The sequence below is a fragment of the Aegilops tauschii genome, chromosome 7 (genome assembly GCF_002575655.3).
Source record: "Aegilops tauschii subsp. strangulata cultivar AL8/78 chromosome 7, Aet v6.0, whole genome shotgun sequence".
Lineage (NCBI taxonomy): Eukaryota > Viridiplantae > Streptophyta > Magnoliopsida > Poales > Poaceae > Aegilops > Aegilops tauschii.
The window spans coordinates 457,298,956-457,316,890 of NC_053041.3; the positions used below are offsets into that span (position 1 = coordinate 457,298,956).

At 46.6% G+C, this 17,935-nt stretch overlaps 4 protein-coding genes across 4 annotated transcripts; 2 read left to right on the forward strand and 2 right to left on the reverse strand.

Moving 5' to 3' along the window:
* Nucleotides 1–2,560, reverse strand: LOC109742305 (MAPK kinase substrate protein At1g80180). The gene has a single exon (XM_073504621.1). The coding sequence runs from the start codon at nt 797–799 to the stop codon at nt 371–373; it is 429 nt and encodes a 142-aa protein (XP_073360722.1). The 5' UTR covers nt 800–2,560; the 3' UTR covers nt 1–370.
* A 340-nt stretch (nt 2,561–2,900) lies between these two features.
* Nucleotides 2,901–4,861, reverse strand: LOC109742304 (protein OVEREXPRESSOR OF CATIONIC PEROXIDASE 3). Its single transcript, XM_020301394.4, has 4 exons — nt 4,453–4,861; nt 3,724–4,092; nt 3,261–3,575; nt 2,901–3,148 (listed from the first exon to the last, which is right to left on the reverse strand). Exons 1-4 carry the CDS (start codon nt 4,612–4,614, stop codon nt 3,002–3,004), a joined length of 993 nt encoding a protein of 330 aa, XP_020156983.1. The 5' UTR covers nt 4,615–4,861; the 3' UTR covers nt 2,901–3,001.
* A 3,381-nt stretch (nt 4,862–8,242) lies between these two features.
* On the forward strand, nt 8,243–10,349 carry LOC109742308 (uncharacterized). Its single transcript, XM_020301398.4, has 2 exons — nt 8,243–8,678; nt 9,975–10,349. The coding sequence occupies exons 1-2, from the start codon at nt 8,438–8,440 to the stop codon at nt 9,977–9,979; spliced, it is 246 nt and encodes an 81-aa protein (XP_020156987.1). The 5' UTR covers nt 8,243–8,437; the 3' UTR covers nt 9,980–10,349.
* A 792-nt stretch (nt 10,350–11,141) lies between these two features.
* LOC109742302 (protein FAR1-RELATED SEQUENCE 5-like) lies at nt 11,142–12,260 on the forward strand. The gene is made up of 2 exons (XM_045231479.1): nt 11,142–11,824; nt 11,885–12,260. The coding sequence occupies exons 1-2, from the start codon at nt 11,142–11,144 to the stop codon at nt 12,258–12,260; spliced, it is 1,059 nt and encodes a 352-aa protein (XP_045087414.1).
* Nucleotides 12,261–17,935: the final 5,675 nt, after the last annotated feature.

The following is a 17,935-nucleotide window of genomic DNA, read 5'->3' on the forward strand; positions in this document are numbered from 1 at the left end:
TTTTGCCGCCCAATTGATTGTTTATGGTTGCAGCTCCATACATGCAACAGTGCCAACACCTCACACTCACATGCAAGCAACCAACACCCAGCGGCTGCTGCTCAACAGCTCAAGAAAGGGACGGGGAAAAAATCATGCGCCAGATCAAGAAAGAACATCGCAGATCTCAGCAGCTGCTGCTGCTCACGGATCTGAACCCAGAAACTAACCAAAAAAAGAGGAACTAACCTGACACGTATAGACTACGTACGCAGTAACGCAGAGCAGAGTACAATACAAACCAACCAATATCAGTAGTATATCATCATCATCGTCACTCCAGTATAAACACAGCTCGCATGACATCCATCCGCCAAGGCCCGATCAAACTTTACGCCGCCGACCGTTGCCTCCTCTTCGGCTTGGCGCGGCCTCGGCGCGCCGCCGGGCCAGAGCCGGAGCCGGAGCCCCCGAAGATGGCGCAGAGGATGCAGCCGGACACCCTCGGCGACGGCGGGTCCACGTCCGGGGCCACCTCCTTGGTCCGGAACACCTGGGGATCGCGCTCCTCGTCCTTCTTCTTCTGGCCTTGCTGCTCCTTTTTCTGCTGCTGCTGCTTCTTGTCGTCGCCGCCACGGCGCAGCATCATCCCGACGCCGCCGGTGCTCCGGGAGCGCCGCATCTCCGGCTGGGCTTCATCCGTGCCGCCCTCGCCGGCGGCCTTCGCCTCGGCGCCCTCGGTCAGGAACCGCTCGTCCCACACCAGGCCCGACGAGCCGGACCTTCTGAAAGTGGAGGACGATCTCTGCAACCCTTCCATGTGTATGTACCTATCCGCCTCCCCTCTCCGCACAACGGACAAGCTTACTTATCTGCAAGCTACGGAGAAGAGAACGCAAGAGGCAAGGATGAGCTGAAGGATGTGTCTCTTGAGGGGTTGGTGCTTTGCCTTTGCCTTCTCTTGTGCGCGTGTGTATATATGTGAACCGAAAGGGACGGCCATTAACGTGTAGACAGGAGAGCAGTCAACAGCCGGTGGCACTGAAAGCTACCAGGGCCTGTCCCCTCCAATAACCTACTACTCTGTTAACAAACCTGTGCAGGGATTAGTCTACGTTCGGTTAAAACAGTACAGGGGCTGTCAGATTAAACTACTGTTCTGATCCACATGCGCCGGTAATACTTTTCCATCACAGGCATGTGGAGGGAAGAGAGCCCAGCTGTGCGCATGAGCAACTGGTAAGGATAACCAAACCCACTACAGGGCCAAGACAATTCACAGAGAGCGACCTACACAAATGGATGCACTAGTTGGAGCTGATGTGAAGTGCCACTGATGTGTCAACACTTAACGCAACAGGGTCCAGGAAAAATATGTAAGGTGTATGCATGATATGCGTCGGCATAATAAAGATGGAAAAACATGTAAGGTGTATGTATGATATGCGTCGGCATAAAGATGATAAACATAGCCGAGAAAATTGTGCAGCAGGGATCTTACCTTTCATATGAACAATCGCCACCAGAATTCGGTTAATGGAGAAACAGTACGTCTGAATGAGGAGTGCAGAGGGCCCAAGAGAAATGAAGCAAAGGCAAATGGCAATTGTATTTCGGCTCCGGTCAGCATCAGCGAACAACCAATCATCATTACACGGGGTAGAGTGGTGGAAGGTGGCCCGAAGATTGTCAATAAAGAGATGTGTACAATCCACTAGCTAAAGGATATATAGAATGACTAGCTATATCATCTCAGAAAATGATACATACAGACTGCCAACATTTTTCTTCCAATTTCTTCCTCCCCCTATATCCACTCATGTTGTTCTCCCTGGTAGCATTTCTCTGTCACACAAACTCCAGACCCTCTCTCCTTTCCATCATCGTTATCCCCAGTTGTTACCTCCCCATTCTCTCTCTTTCCACATGATTTCTTTCTGATGAGTGATAGGCTACTTGATTTCTCCAGCTGCCCCAACGCCAAGAAATATGTGGCGTGCGCTCGCTGATACAAGCACATCTGCTGTGAAATGGCGTGTGCTCGTTGATACCAATCACAACCTGCTATGAATGGTGAAAACTCCACAACATAACTCATCAGAGTTGCAACTTGCAAGGATTAATAGCACCGATAGTTATGGGTGTGTGAAGCTAAATTTGAAGTACTGGAGTTTTCTGTTAAAGGTGTACAAATATAGTTCTAAAGAAGTGTCAAGAGATGTGCTCAGTAGATACACCTAATTATCTGTACCACCGACAATTACTGCCTACCATCTGAGCCTGTGATGGCCCCATGACCAGTGAAGAGTGAAGACAGCTGAGCTGACTCAGCAGTCCAAAGCTCAAAATGCATGTACTTGATTACAGTAGATGCAAAGATGCATGTACTTGATCTGCTTGATAGTTTGTTAAAATTAGCCTACCAAGATTGCAGAGATTCAACTCAGTTGTGAAAATCAAATACTTCAAGCTGGTGATGCGCAGGCGTTAGCTACGCTGCAGGACCTTCTTCAAACATCTGGCATTCAATGTCAGACAACTTTATACCAAAACACTACACCAGAGTACCTCATACTCTAATACTGTTGAAAGTCTTGCATCAAGTGGGTAAAATAACCAGAAAAATTACTGGCCAATGTCCCACCTCCCACGTAAACCGGACTAGCACATGGGTCATGTGAAATGCCATGCTTCCGCACCAGGAAATTCATCTACAAGGAAGTGAAAGGATCCATGGTCCTTAGTCCTTACCATAAGGCAAATTGGTGTCCGGTCAACTGACCATGAACCAACTGCCACTGAAATGAATAGACAAAATGGTGGTCCATAGTGAAGCCAATAAAAATGGGATGATGACAGTTGGGAGTTGTACCTGTCACATTGGCCGATCTCAGAGCAAGAAACATAAAAGATACAGCGTGTTGGCCTTATGAAACTGGTTGCATTTCACAGTTTGAATTTACATTTTCTATGTAGTTCAGACTTAAAAGAGAACACTATAACACAAGCTTATCTGAAGTTATCAACTAGCCATCGTCTCAGATAGGGATCTCATGTATGCGGCACGACGGTCTGGTACACCATCTTGCTCCCTTCTATCCTCAAACCACTTAATAATTGTCTTTCGTGGAAGGCTCGTAACTTGAACTATGCTACTGATCATAGTATTCTGTTACAAATGCAACACCAAAGTAAGTGATGATACATTACAAAAACCAAGCTGGGAATTTAAGCAATAGAAAATATAGAGTGAACGTGGTCTTCATGTAAAAAATACTTACAGTGGGCCGTTTGGATTTGAAGTAAACTTTTTCTAGTGTTTCCAGCTGCGCCTTTTTCAGTCTTTTCTGCGCAGACCATTCTGTGCTCATGACGTGAACCGGAAGGTCCATCTGTGGCTCGGTTTCAGTGGCTTCAATCTCATCAACTTCAACCTCATCAGCTACTGGAGAGGGCTCTATTTCTTTAGTTTCAGGTTTAGAAGGGGCTTCATCAGGCAAAGAATCAGACATAAGTAGAAGTTCTGGAGGCGGATTGCGGAGCAATTCAATGACCAAACCCCTATCCAGGCCAAGCTCCCCTGCAAGATTCTTAATCTGCAAGGAAATCAATTCAAGGCAAAAAGGGGGGAAATCAGTTTTTGAAATTACATATTTATGTCAAGGAGCCCTTTGAAAGTAAGAGAAATGGTGCCGATTTAAAAATAAAATTTAAACAAAACTCGAGCGGATATTTACTGCTTACACTAGTTTTACGCCGACCAATGTTCCGTGCAAGAGCCAATCTCCGGAGCTGCCAGCTTTTGAGCTCTGGCTTTTCGATTGGATCTGCTACCTCATCATTACCAACAACTTCAGAGCCTGGCACCAAATCCACTGCAGATTCATCAGCGACATCGATATCTCCCATGGCTTCTGCCAATACCTGTTCAAACCTGGCCATATCTTCCTCTGATATTTCATCATCATCATCATCCTCGACAGATAGATCGTCGTTCTTCAGATCTTCTTCCAGCTGCTTGAAAAGTGCTTCCAACCCACCCTCGTCATCGTCATCCTCGTCACCTCCATCAATGTCATCCTCTGCTACCACCACCTCGTTTTTAATTTTATTCTGGAATACAGAAGATTTTGTTAACAAGCATTTCAGTCACAGTTTATGGTCACATAATAGAAACCCCTCTATTTCCCACACAACCTGTGCAACAAATGTCATGTAAATTATTTCCATTCAAATCATCCAACGCTGGGGGTATATACAGTTCATCAATCGCCACAAGGTTATCCACACACCTCATGCTTTTTTTACATACATAAACAAGGTCTCATCAATTTCCGACAGGTGTATCGCCACCTAAATTGCTCTCAAGTACCAAACTACTCCCAACCTAAGCCTGCCTACCACATAACTACGCGCAAATATACACCAGCCGTCAAACGGTGGGGAGAGGGAGCTGCTTGTGAGGTGAAGTACCTTGTACTTGGAAGGTCGGCGAAGGGCGCAGGCGACGCTGCGCGCAGAGCGGCAGAGGAGCGGGCGGATCCCGAGGAACGGGGAGGGGTCTGGAGCGCCAAGGAGACGAGACCTTGGAGCGGCGGCCATGGCCGCGGCGAGCGGCACCACCGTCGTCGCCATTTCCACGAGCTCGTTGCGGATATTTCGCCGTCTTCTAACCCTCTCCGTGGGTTTATTGTCTGAATCCAAACTTTTTTTTTTGAGGTGAGTCTGAATCCAAACAGGCCCTGCTGATGATGAGTGACCAGCGTATTCTTTCGTGGGCCATATAGCGTTTCGGCCCTCGGGGCCATTGTAGCGCTGTGTGGCTCCACCCGACTAGTAAGTGGGAGAAGGAGATTTCTAAAAAACAAAAGTAAGTGGAAGAAGGAGAGGGCCGCGCGTGGCGGCACGTCAAGCAATGTATTCGCGATATCGACAAACATTTTTTCCGGAGAAGGAGGAGAGGTGCAAGGCTTATTAGAATTTTTTAGGCTAACACGCTCTTTTCTTTATTGCTCAAAAATATGTAGAGGAATACATTGAATGTCCGGAGGTTGCAGTAGCCAAAGATGGTGTCCTGCAGATAGAGTAAGTGCATACTTAGAAAGGTAATGTGCCTCAACATTCGAGGCTCTACCTTCAAAAAAGAAAATAACAAAATTATAAATCAAAACACATCATATTGATCTCATTATATAGCCATTCATCCCTACATTGCCTTCTTTGACGTTTGGCACCACTTCCTTGCAGTCAGAGCCAATGATAATCCTAGTTGGCAACAATTCCATCACCAGAGCCAACGCCTTGCGGCATGCAAATGCTTCGAGAGTTGTCGGGTTAGTGACACCAACAAAGACCATCACCGAAGATCCAAGATACAATCCATCACTGTCCCTGCATATTGCTCTTACCGAACCAACACTCGAGACTTCGACACTGCCCCATCAACCATCAGCGTGGCGAAACCTATAGGTGGAAGGGTCCATCTAGTAGCGGTTGGCTGTCCACATGCTACATGTCTGGTGTTGGTGATGGTTTGCAAGAAGTGTCTCAGAGATGTACTAGTTCACAAGCTCTTATTAGATGTGCAAAGGGAGAGGATGGAAACTCCTAATCGTCAGACTACGCGGTGCTAGCATAGTAATCATGCACTCCCGTGTGCGCTTTAGGCTGGGCAGGCGACCGATTGTGGGCTAGGGAGCCCCTGTTTTTCTTTCCTTTAGTTTTTTCATTTCTGTAAAAAATGTTTGGGATTTCAAAAAGTTCTAAATTTCAAAAACAATTCATGAATATGGAAAAGTTATTCATGACTAAAAAGTGTCCCAAATTTAAAAAATGTTCGCCGGTTTCAAAAAATGTTCTAAAATTCAAAAAAAATGTCATTGAATTCCAAATATTTATGAATTAAAAATGATCTGAGATAACAAAAATGTTTGCGAATTTGTAAAGATATTCTCAATTCAAAAAATGTTAGAAATTTCAAAAAAAAAGTTTCAAGTTTCTAATAAACTCCATGAATTTGAGAAATGTTCACAAATTTTAAAAAAAATCTGTATTTAAAAAACGTGAATTTTAGAAAACATTCTTAAAAATGATTACAAATTTGAGTTTTTGGTAAATACCTAAAAAATTCCATGATTCAAAAAATGTTTGTGAATTCCAGAAGTTGCTCCCAAATTTTAAAAAATGTTAATGAATTTTAAAAATGCTCTCAGATTTCAAAAAATGTTCTTGAATTTGGAAATTGTTATCGTATTTCAGGAAAATTTCATGAATTCGAAATTATTCGTCAATTTGAGAAATTGTGCATGGTTTTGAAAAATGTTCACGAAATTGGGAAAAAATGTTCGTGGATTGGGAAAAACTTCATGAATTCAAAACAGTTCACGAGTTTTTAAAAAAAGTTCATGGATTTGAGAAAATTAAAAAATTAAAACTGAAAAAAGGAAAAAGGAAAAACATAAAAGAAAAGGGGAAAAAAGAAGAGAAAACAAAGGAAAAAAGAGGGTTCACGGAAGGTTCTGGGTGGGGAGAAAAGCCGGAATGGGTCGTCGATAGAGAGGACAGGGCGCGCGGGGGGGGGGGGGGGGGGGTACGCTGTAGGGCGCTACCAACGACCTATGCGCAAAAAAGGAACCGTCGGTGAGGATGGAGTTCGACCGGAAGAGGGTGAAAGAGAAGTTGAGCATCGAGATGGAGAAGATAAACATGGAGAAGCGAGAAAAAATTGCAAAATGGGAGGTTGAAAACTCCACGAAATGTACAAAATTGACCTCGAGAGAGGAGCTCGGCCTTGTGAGGGACATGAAAGATTCTAGGATCATGATGCAAGACGTTAGCCTCTTGGATGAGAAAACCAAGAAGTGGCTCGAAATGGAGAAGAAGGGCATCAACGAGCGCAACAAAAAAACTCGTTTGATTCATTCGTGTATCACATATCTATGTATGAATGCTAGTTTTTGCAAGTGTTCAAGTGTGGTTTATTTTTGCTTTGTCGAATTGTTGAATTTTGTGATGAATTGTTGCTATATGATGGACGTACATGACTTTGCATGAATATGAGGGTTTAAATATGAGGAGTGTGGTTGTGAGGGCGGACAAATGAGGAGTGTGGTTATGAGAATTTCTTGCTACATTGTTTTCGTCATACTTGCTGCTGTTTAACTAATGAACATTAGTTGTAGGTGTTTTTTAATATAAAAATGCTATTAGGTGTCGCATCTAAAAAAAGTCAAAAATATATGCTCTTATTAGAGCATCTTCAATAGATGATGTAAAATATACACATTAAATTGTGCTTTGAGTATATGTACATCACCAAAAGGTGTTTTTTACATCACCAAAAACCTTCAACTCCGACTGATGATGTAAAATAGGGCACTAGTGCTCCAATAGATGATGTAAAATAGGACAACCACATAACAACTGCTTCAAAATTTCATACATATTTGCACCAAATAACATCAAAATCATCTCAAATCACCACAAATAAATCCTAAATCATCACAAACAAATCATCATCAATATTAGAAGATGATAGCCACGCCGGCCACAGAGGCTTCTCCTCCACCTCGTTGACTCGTGTCGGTATGGGGCTGCCTGTAAGGCAGCGCCGACCGAAGCAGCGGCCGCTCGCCTGGGTTGCGAGGGGTGCGCACCTGCCCCGCGGTAGCTCTGGCGGCCAAAAGACCTACTCCGGGCGACGACTGCGAGCTCCAGGACATGAGCGCCGACGCTGCAACCAACATCCGAATCGGCTAAAACTCTACGCGGGCGGCCGATCTAAATCGACGCGGCGACGGGACCTCGAGCGACCATCCGGGGTGACGCGGGTGGGGCAGCGGGGTTGCAGCAAACTCATGGGAGGATGGACGAGTGGCAGCCGCAACCTTGCCTGCTGGAATTGCCAGCGGCGGTGGTTGGATGGAGGAGCGGGCGCGCAGCGGGAATGTTCACGCGACAGTTGGGGCTGCACGCGTTTTGCTCGAGCGACCCAAATGCTGCGAATTTGCATCATTTGATTCCCTATTTTACATCCCGGAGAAACTTGAGTAATTGTTTTTGCATCTATCAGCTGCTGAAGTTTTTTTTGGTCTTTATGATTTTTACATCTGCATCATCTATTGTAGATGCTCTGAAGTCGGCCACGATTGTGGTAAAATGTTGACACTCTGGGGCCTGTAAAAAAGAAATGTTTGACAGTCTGGGAGCCGTGGAGCAACACGCTCGAGGTGTCGTAGTGGAGGGAAGCGTACCAAACTGGTCAAAATCCGATTCCAACCACTACCAACCACATCGCAGAAGTGCGAATCCGCCCGCCCAACGCCGACACGGCACCAGAACACCCCGTCACAGCGGCGCGCCTCCGAGTCAAGCCAACCCCCGCGCGGCGGCCGCCCGTAGCCACCGTGTCCTGCTGTCCCAGGAATAGGATCCCGCCGGCTGCGCGGCCGAGGGAGAGATGCGGCGGTCGTCGAGCGGGGCGCGCGTGTCGGAGGGCGGCGACGCGTCCTCGTCCTCGTCGGGCCACCACGGCGACGGCACGGCGCTCCCGACGTTCGACCCGCAGTCGGCGGCGGGCCGGCGGGAGGCGGCGCGGACCCGGGCGCTGGGGCGCGCCGTGCACTTCATCCCGCTGTTGCTGCTGCTCTGCGCCCTCGTGCTCTGGCTCTCCGCCGCCTCCACCTCCCCGGTTCACCTCGGTAAGGTTCCTGCCAACTCTTCCCCTCTTCTCCCTCCCGATCCAGTCCCCACCTTCGTCACGATGGACCTGCTGTACATGAGGGCACCTCTCCGCCCCTCCGCACGCGCCCCTGGAGCAATCGTCGATAAGGCCATCCCGTTAAGACGACGTTGAAGCCTAAAACCGGTGAATAGTCGTACTGCGATAGCGGTATTCCTAGCGTATTTCCACCCATAAGATCTCTTGGTGCCCATCTGAATACAATCACCACATGGCCAATTTTATCCAGGATAGCGCGTGAGGTGAACGGAGCACAACTGCACAATGCGGTAGGCAGGTCTGTGTTTGACCAATGTATTCATAAACGAGTGAAATGACAATGCCCCCGTTGCTTGTATGTGAGGCCTATGTCAGGACTTTATCAATTTCTGCCAGGTTGTGTTTAGCATAATCCTGCAAAGCTTTGCAAATAAAGAAAATGCCCTAGGTAGTTTTTTTTTTTTTTTTTTTTTTGCGGGGAAAATGCCCTAGGTAGTTGGCTGCCCATTACAGGGAGTAGCACAAAATACTAGTTAGCACATAGTACCCTGATATCCTCAGGCTAGTGCCAATCCTCCCTGCAACACGCAAGTGTTATTGCCTTGTTTCCGGCATCCAGGCGCCAATCTTGGTTCCTATGCCTTATGACCACTGAAACTGTTTGATGCTTCAATCAGGATATGTGAAATAGCACCTGTATGCATCTAGTTTATTGTGGCAGAAACCTCCCTGGTAGTTTACTGCATCAGCCTATCAGGGGATGGTATGCACTTGCTCTTAGAGCAATCTTGTTTCACTGCACAACTGCAGCGCGGTATCACCTTTTTTATATTCGCCCTGTCAGGACTCGTGAGCCAATTATCAGAAAGACATTCAGTTGTTTTCAGTTGCTTTGGGGATCTGTCTCCAGCTTAAAGTGTACCCCCTCTGCCCCACAATATAAGACGTTTTTGTAACCTATGTTAGCTTGCAAAAACGTCTTAAATTATGGGACGGAGGGGGTACTTTTGAATGAGCCGAATCATCATGTGGTTTAGCTGGCAATGTGCAACTGAGTAGGAGGAAAAGATGTCCATGTGCTCACCATCTCCACAATTTTCCGGTGTCCCAAGTTCTGTTACGCATTTGATTGCCCCCGATAGATGCTACACTGTGTTATCACTTGCTTACTATGGAATTTTGAATTTGGTGGTACATTATATTTCTATATTATGTTAATTCCTTGTTCCGCTCCCAAAATGCTTTCTCATGATCATAGTTTTGCTGCTGTATACAGACTGATAACAGGACGATATGGCAAGTTGATCCAGAATCTGGTGTCCATAGGTTCCACAAAAGGGTACAGTTAAGTTGATCAGGAATGATGAGGTTAGTAAAGGAGGCCTTAAGTTCGGGTTTGGAAGAACTAGCACAGCAACAAGCTCACATACTAGGTGGTTATTTCTGGGTATTCTTTTCACTCCAGATTGGAGTTGGTGTAATTTGGCCCGCCATTACAATTTGTATACAAAAAACTGAGTGAGCTCTTTTACGGTGATTGGGGAGTTACATCTTGTAATTTGATGTAACTCCTCCCTTAATTATTCTCCACCGTTGATTATAACTTGTTAACTAAAAAAGTTAAATTTAATCAACAAGGGTATTATGGTCATGCGTAATTGTTTTTTTAGTAACTCTGTCAATTCGCTGGTCAATCCCCCGCATCTGGCTAGACGGTTGCGCAGGAGCGACGACCTTGGCGACCAGGCCGGCGCAACATCCATTAGGCCCACGCCACCCACCCCCCCAGGTCCTGGCGGAGACAACGCTGGCGCGGTCGGTCGTAGTGTTCCATCGCCCTGAGCAGCGCCTCCTGCCGCCGATAAGCCGACCAGCAACGCCGGCGACCAGTCCATAGGCACGTAGCCGCCACTCCTGCCTTCCACCTCCCTGTTCCCTCAACCCCCGGCTGAATCTGAATCTATTTGCTCTATTAGCTCTGCTCTTTCTGAATCTCTTTGATCTGAATTACTACCACAGTGTTGGGGCAGGTATTCCAAATTCTGAATCTCTTTCTGTGGAGAACTGACAATATATGTTCTTCCAATATGTGTAGGTGTAGTTTACAGTGGAATGGGTCCGATCTCTTTGCACTTTCTGAATTTGTTGCTATGTTCTGAAATCACTTATATAAAAATCAACAAGTTTCTGAATTAATGTTCAAAAAATCATCTAGTTTCTGAAAATCAACAAGTCATGAGATGTTGTACAGCAGCTTTGTACAACAGCTTTTTCTTTCTTCATATGAACAAAAACTATAATCATAAAAGGCATGAGATGTTGGACATTTTTTAACTTATTCTGAACCTCTTATCTTGAGGGGAATATGTGAGCATGGAAATTACTTTACATCCAGTACATGATTGAGACCAGTTGATCATTTATATGTCATATGCAGGAAGTCATGGCCGATGTAAGTGCAGAGTGTATGGCTGAGTACGACGGCATTGTCAGCAGGATGTTTGATAGCGAGGAAGAGGGTTTTGAGTTCTATAACAAGTATGCTCTTGAGAAAGGCTTTAGTGTGAGGAAAGGATATGTTGAGTGGGATGAAGCGAACGAGAAGATAATTCTGAGGAAACTTGTCTGTAGTCGTGAAGGTTGCCGTGAAGAGAAACACATGAAGAGGAAGAGAGAAGATAGGAAGAGGAAGCCACGGAATATCACTCGTGTGGGGTGTAAAGCGAAATTTGTCATTGCAAGAGTCGTGAAAACAGGGCGGTGGTTTGTGAAAGATTTCATCGATGAACACAACCATCCTTTGGCCCCACGAGACCTTTCTTGCTTTCTGCGTTCCCACAGAAGAATCAGCGACGAGAAGAAAGCGGACATTATAGAGATGGAAAGTGTTGGAATCAAGAAACACAAAATCATGGATGTGTTGTGCATGCAGTACGGTGGATATGACCATGTTGGATGCACGACGGGGGACATCTATAACTTCTGCCATCGCTACAAGCAGGAAACGGTCGCTGCCGGTGATGCTCAGACGGTGATCCGTCACATGATGGCGCGGCAAGAGAGAGACCCAGATTATTTCTTCAAATACTTGGTTGATAAAGCTGGGCATCTGAAGGGATTGTTCTGGTCCGATACTTAATCCCGCCTTGATTACGAGGCTTTCGGTGATGTTGTTGTTTTTGATAGCGCATATAGGACCAATAAGTACAATCTTCCGTTTGTGCCGTTTGTCGGGTTGAATCACCACCGCATCACTGTTATCTTTGGATGCGGGATCATTTTTCATGAAACTAACGAGGCGTACGAGTGGATGTTGCGGACATTTTCTGAAGCCATGTCGCAGAAGCATCCGATATCTGTAATCACCGACGGGGACCTTGCAATGCAGAGAGCGATCAGGGTGGTGTGGCCTGACTCATACCACAGGCTATGTGTATGGCACATTCAGCAGAACATTGTACGCCATCTGCATGACGATGAGGTTAGGGAAGAATTCAGATCTTTCATATATGACTCGTCTTCTATTGAAGAGCACGAGAGAAAATGGATAGAGTTCTTATGAAGGAATGGAGTTACAAGTGAGGAGTCGTGGCTGCATCAGATGTATCAGATGAGGAAGCTGTGGTGTGCTCCATACCTGGTGGGGCGTTGTTTCTTAGGATTGAGCAGCAATCAGCGTAGTGAGAGCCTCAACTCGGTGCTACATACACATCTTGAGGGTAAGATGACATTGTTTGATATGCTAGAGCACTATGAGCGTTGCCTTTCGGGACGACGCTTGAATGAGGCGATCCTAGACATCGTGGCCTTACAGTCCGTTGTAAGGGCATTTGTATCCCTTAGATGTTTTGGTGATTGATAACAATGCTTTTGCGGACTAATCGTGTGCATTGAGTTTTTCAGAGATTCATCCTTTGGCACGAGACGATTTCCTCCCCTCGGAGTTTGAAGCGAAGACGGTGTAGTACTTTCGAATTAGTTTGGTGGACTAGTTTCGTAGGGATCACCGTACTATCAAGAGGAGGTCCGCTTTGGAAAGGCTAGGGTGGAATTATCACGTACACTTCCTTTGCACACCCTTCGAGCCTTTCCGCTTCGTTGATGAGCTCGTTCCCCTCTCTCAGTGTGCCCTCTCTGGTCCCAGTGGTAGTACCGTGGGCCGGAGCGGTAGTACCGCTTGGGTGCTACAAGCGGCAGTATCGCTCCACAACGGTAGTACCGCTGTAGCCCCCAGCCGTAGTACCGCTGCGGCTTCGTGCTAGTACCGCCTCGATTCGAGGGGTCTTTTTCCGTGTCGGGTTTTACGGTACTAGCTGCGGCAGTGGGGGCGGTAGTACCGCTCGTGTGCGGTAGTACCGCCCTGACCACCACGGTAGTACCGCTCTGGGCCCAGCGACAGTATCGCGAGGGGGAGCGGTAGTACCGCTGGCCAAGCGGTAGTACCGCTCTCTGCGGGGCTGAAGTGGGGGGTAACGGTTGGATTGCTCCCCCCACTATAAAAGGGGGTCTTCTTCCCCAAAGTTGACCTACCTCTTCCCCCAAAAGCTCCATTGTTGCTCCAAGCTCCATTTTCGCCCGATCTCTCTCCCTAGCCAATCAAACTTGTTGATTTGCTCGGGATTGGTTGAGAAGGCCCCGATCTACACTTCCACCAAGAGAAATTTTGATTCCCCCCACTAATCCCTAGCGGATCTTGTTACTCTTGGGTGTGTGAGCACCCTAGACGGTTGAGGTCACCGCGGAGCCATAGTCCATTGTGGTGAAGCTTCGTGGTGTTGTTGGGAGCCTCCAATTAAGTTATGGAGATTGCCCCAACCTTGTTTGTAAAGGTTCGGTCGCCGCCTTCAAGGGCACCAATAGTGGAATCACGGCATCTCGCATTGTGTGAGGGCGTGAGGAGAATACGGTGGCCCTAGTGGCTTCTTGGGGAGCATTGTGCCTCCACACCGCTCTAACGGAGACGTACTTCCCCTCAAAAGGAAGGAACTTCGGTAACACATCCTTGTCTCCACCGGCTCCACTCTTGGTTATTTCTTACCTTTACTTGTGCACGCTTATATTGTGTTGTGTCCCTTTCTTGCTTGTGCGCTTGTTGTTGTTGCATCATATAGGTTGCTCACCTAGTTGCATATCTAGACAACCTACTTTGATGCAAAGTTTAAATTGGTAAAGAAAAGCTAAAAATTGTTAGTTGCCGATTCACCCCCCTCTAGTCAACTATATCGATCCTTTCAATTGGTATCAGAGCCTCGTCTCTTTATTAAGGACTTTACCATCCGAAGAGTATGGTTGACGTCGTAGACGGTGTGGAGGAGCACTCCGGTGTGAATCCGGTCTCGTCTACGGGAGATGGGGGTACCGCGGTCTCTTGTGAGGAATTCAATGTGGCGTTGGACACATGAAAACCTCCATGACGACCGTGGTCGAAAGCATGTTTAATAAATTCTTAGAAGGGCTTAAACTTTCCACCGACCGTTGAAAGTGGGTGATCCCGCTAACAAGGTGACGGATGCTACCTCCGACAAGGGGGAAGCTACTAGCGAGAAAGCTCCTTCTTCTAGTGGTAAAAATGGGACCAGCATCTTTGCCCATGTGGAACCTCCACCTGTCTATGGTGGACCGCTCCCTTCCACTCATTTGAATCATGCCGGCCCGGCCCCTAAGATTGAGAAGAATGTAGATTTTGATTCTTGGGTCTATCGTTTTAAGCGTCATTTAAATCATGTGAACACTAACCTTTGGAGAATCATTGAAGAAGGTTTTTATCCGCATGACCGAAGTAACTTCACTCCTAGAGAAGTTGTGGATCATCAATTCAATGAGAATGCTCTCTTCATCATCCAAGAAGCAATCCCACCCGAAGATCTTCCTCATCTCCGGCCCTACACCGTGGCCAAAGATGCTTGGCTCCAAGTTGTTTCCCTCTATCGGGGAAGCGCAAGCATTGAACGCTCCAACTATGAAGTGGTGCAAGATGAAGCCGATGAGTTTGCAATGAAAGAAGATGAAGAACCTCGTGAGCTTTTTCGGAGAGTAACCAAACTCGCGGTCTCTCTCGAGATCATGGAAGTAAAGACACGGATGACAATTGGATCAAGCGCAAATTCCTCAAGGCAATGATGCCCTACCACAAAGCCATGTCCTCCGTCATTCGTCAAAGGCCGGACTTCCACACCTTGTCCTCAAGTGAAGTGTTGGATGAGTTCGTTGCTATGAGCATCTTGGACAAGACCGCCGATAATGCGGTTCTTCGCTCTCAAAGAGTAAAGAAGCCCAACCTTGCTCTAAAGGCCAAGGTTAGTATGGAGGAAGAGGATGAAGAGGAAGAAGAGGAGGGCAACCTCGAAGATACGAAGTATGCCTATCATGAACACATGGCTCTTGCTTCAAGGCAATTTTGGAGCAAGAAGAACTCAAGGCCAAACTTCAACAAGAACAATTCAAGTGGCGCAAAGGGCAAGCAACGGGTGAGGACTTGCTTCAATTGTGGCAATGTGAGCCACTTTGTTGCGGAGTGCCCTTACGAGAAGAGGGAAGACAATGGTGGCAAGCTCATCCGAAAAGACAAGGCCAAGTCATTCCCCAACAAGAGCAACTTCACCAAGAAGACTCCTCCCAAGGCATTAGTCGTACAAGAAGAGTACAACGAGGATGATGACGATGATGAAGATGGTGAGTCGATTGCCATGGCCTCTGTGGCCATTGCGATGACTCCACGGATGTCTCTCTTCGACTCACCCAATGAGAACATCGCCGCCAAGTGCCTCATGGCTAAAGCCACCAACAAGATAACCCCCAACATCAAAACTACCATCATTAATCATCCTTCTTCGACGGGTGTCATTGATGAACATGAGGGGACAAATATGGAGGAAAATGAGTTTGAGACCTTTATGGGTAAACTCAAGGGTAAATCCAAGAAGCACTTCGTTGCTCTCTTGGAACAACTTGGTGAAGCCAATGACATGATCGAGGCTCACGAAGACACCATCTCTAAGATGGAGGGGCATAGTCGTGACTATGCCGATGAGATTTCAGATCTTTCCAATGCTCTTGACGAAGAGCGTGGTCTTCGTTTGGCTCTTGAGGAGTCATACAACGATGATCATGCTAAGTTAAAGAAAGATCTCGATCATGCTCTTGTTGTGTCTCGTGTGCTAAACTCCGAGAAGGCAAAGCTTGGGGTTGATCTTGCTAGACTCAAAGAGGAGTTTGACATTCTTGACAAGGCTCACAAAGTCTTGAAGGGTGTTCATACTAGCCTCAAGGAGTCTCATGATCAACTCCAAGTGAAGCTAACTAAGGATAAATCCACCTTTCCTCATATGGTGTTAGTTGATAATGCAAGTGCTACTAATCCTTGTTGTGAGCATGCGCATCTTGTTGAGGAAAACGCTAAGTTGAAGGAGCAACTTGAGAAAGGCCTTGTGTCATGCATACAAGGCGAGAAGAACCTCAACGACCTTTTGAGCAATCAAAAGGAAGTTGTGGCCAAGGAGGGGATTGGGTTCGCACCCGAGCCCAAAAACAAGAAGAATGACAAGACCAAACGACCTCCTCCTCTCAAGCAAACTTTTGTGAAGGAGGGAGAGGGTGCTTCCAAGGAGAAGAAGAACAATGCGAAGGGTGGCGGTGTCAAGAAGGGCAATGCCACCCCTTCCAACAAAGCCGGCGACTTTAATCCTTCTTATGTGCTATGTCGTGCTAGTGATGGGCATGTTTATGCCAAATTTGTTGGTTCTCCTCATGAGTATATTGAATGGTCTATTTGGGTTCCTAAGACCCTTGTTACTAACATCAAAGGACCCATTACAAAATGGGTACCTAAAACCAAGCATTGATCTCTTTTAGGTGTTTGCTTCCGGTGGGGGATCATGGTTGCTCGATAGTGGAGCTACAAATCATATGACCGGAAGCAAAGACTTGGTGGTGGACGTGCACAAGATTCCATCTATGCCCACCAATGTCGAGTGGGGTGATGCCTCGTCTTCTAAGGTATTGGGACTCGGCAAAGTTGTCATTTCTCATGATCTCACGATCGAGAAGGTCATGCTAGTTGAGTCCCTTGCATACAATTTACTTTCCGTTCGTCAACTTGCTATCATGGGCTTTGCCACTTTCTTTGATATTGATACCGTGGCCCTCTTGTGGAGCAAGACTCTTAAAGTAGCCTTTGTTGGGCATGTCGAAAACGGTCTCTATGTGATTAACTTTTCGGAGCGACCCACTAGGACCGCGACATTCCTAATGGCTAAAGTTGACGTGGGATGGCTTTGGCATCGCCGGTTAGCCCATGTCAATATGAGATCTTTGCAAAGTCTTCTCAAGGGGGACCATGTCCGTGGACTAACGAATGTTAGTTTTGCTAAAGATCGTGCTTGCAGTGCTTGTATCGAAGGAAAGCTACATGAGACGGCTCACCCTCCCACAACTATCATTTACTCGAAAAGGCCTTTGGAGCTCCTTCATTTGGATCTCTTTGGGCCTCCATCCTTTGATAGTCTTGGGGGTAGGAAGTATTGCTTGGTGATTTTGGATGACTATTCAAGATACACTTGGGTGTACTTCTTCAAGAGGAAGAGCGAGACCCAACAAACCGTCATTGACTTTGCGAATGAAGCCCAACGTCAACACAATACAAAGATCTTGACAATAAGGAGTGACAACGGCACCGAGTTCAAGAACTACACCTTGGATGAGTTCCTTAGTGATGAAGGGATCAAGTATCAATATTCCGCACCTTACACCCCTCAACAAAATGGTGTTGCGGAGAGGAAGAACCGGACGTTGATGGATGCGGCAAGGACCATGATGGCGGAGTTCAAGTCTCTATACAACTTTTGGGCTAAAGCCATCAACACCGCGTGTCATGCTTCAAATCAGCTCTATCTCCGCAAAGGCTTGAACAAGACTCCATATGAGATACTCACCGGTAACAAGCCCAACCTCAAGTACTTTCGGGTGTTCGGGTGTAAGTGTTTCATTCTTAAGAAAGGTGTTCGTTTGTCTAAATTTGAGGCTAGAGCTCATGAGGGCATATTTGTTGGTTATGCTACAAACTCCCATGCTTACCGTGTTCTCAATAAGTCCACGTGACTTATTGAGGAGACGTGTAACGTGGAGTTTGATGAGAATAACGGCTCCCAAGTGGAGCAAAGTGGTACTTGTGACGTAGGTGATGAAATTCCTCCCCAAGCTATAAGAAGAATGGGTGTTGGTTATATCCTACCCATTGAG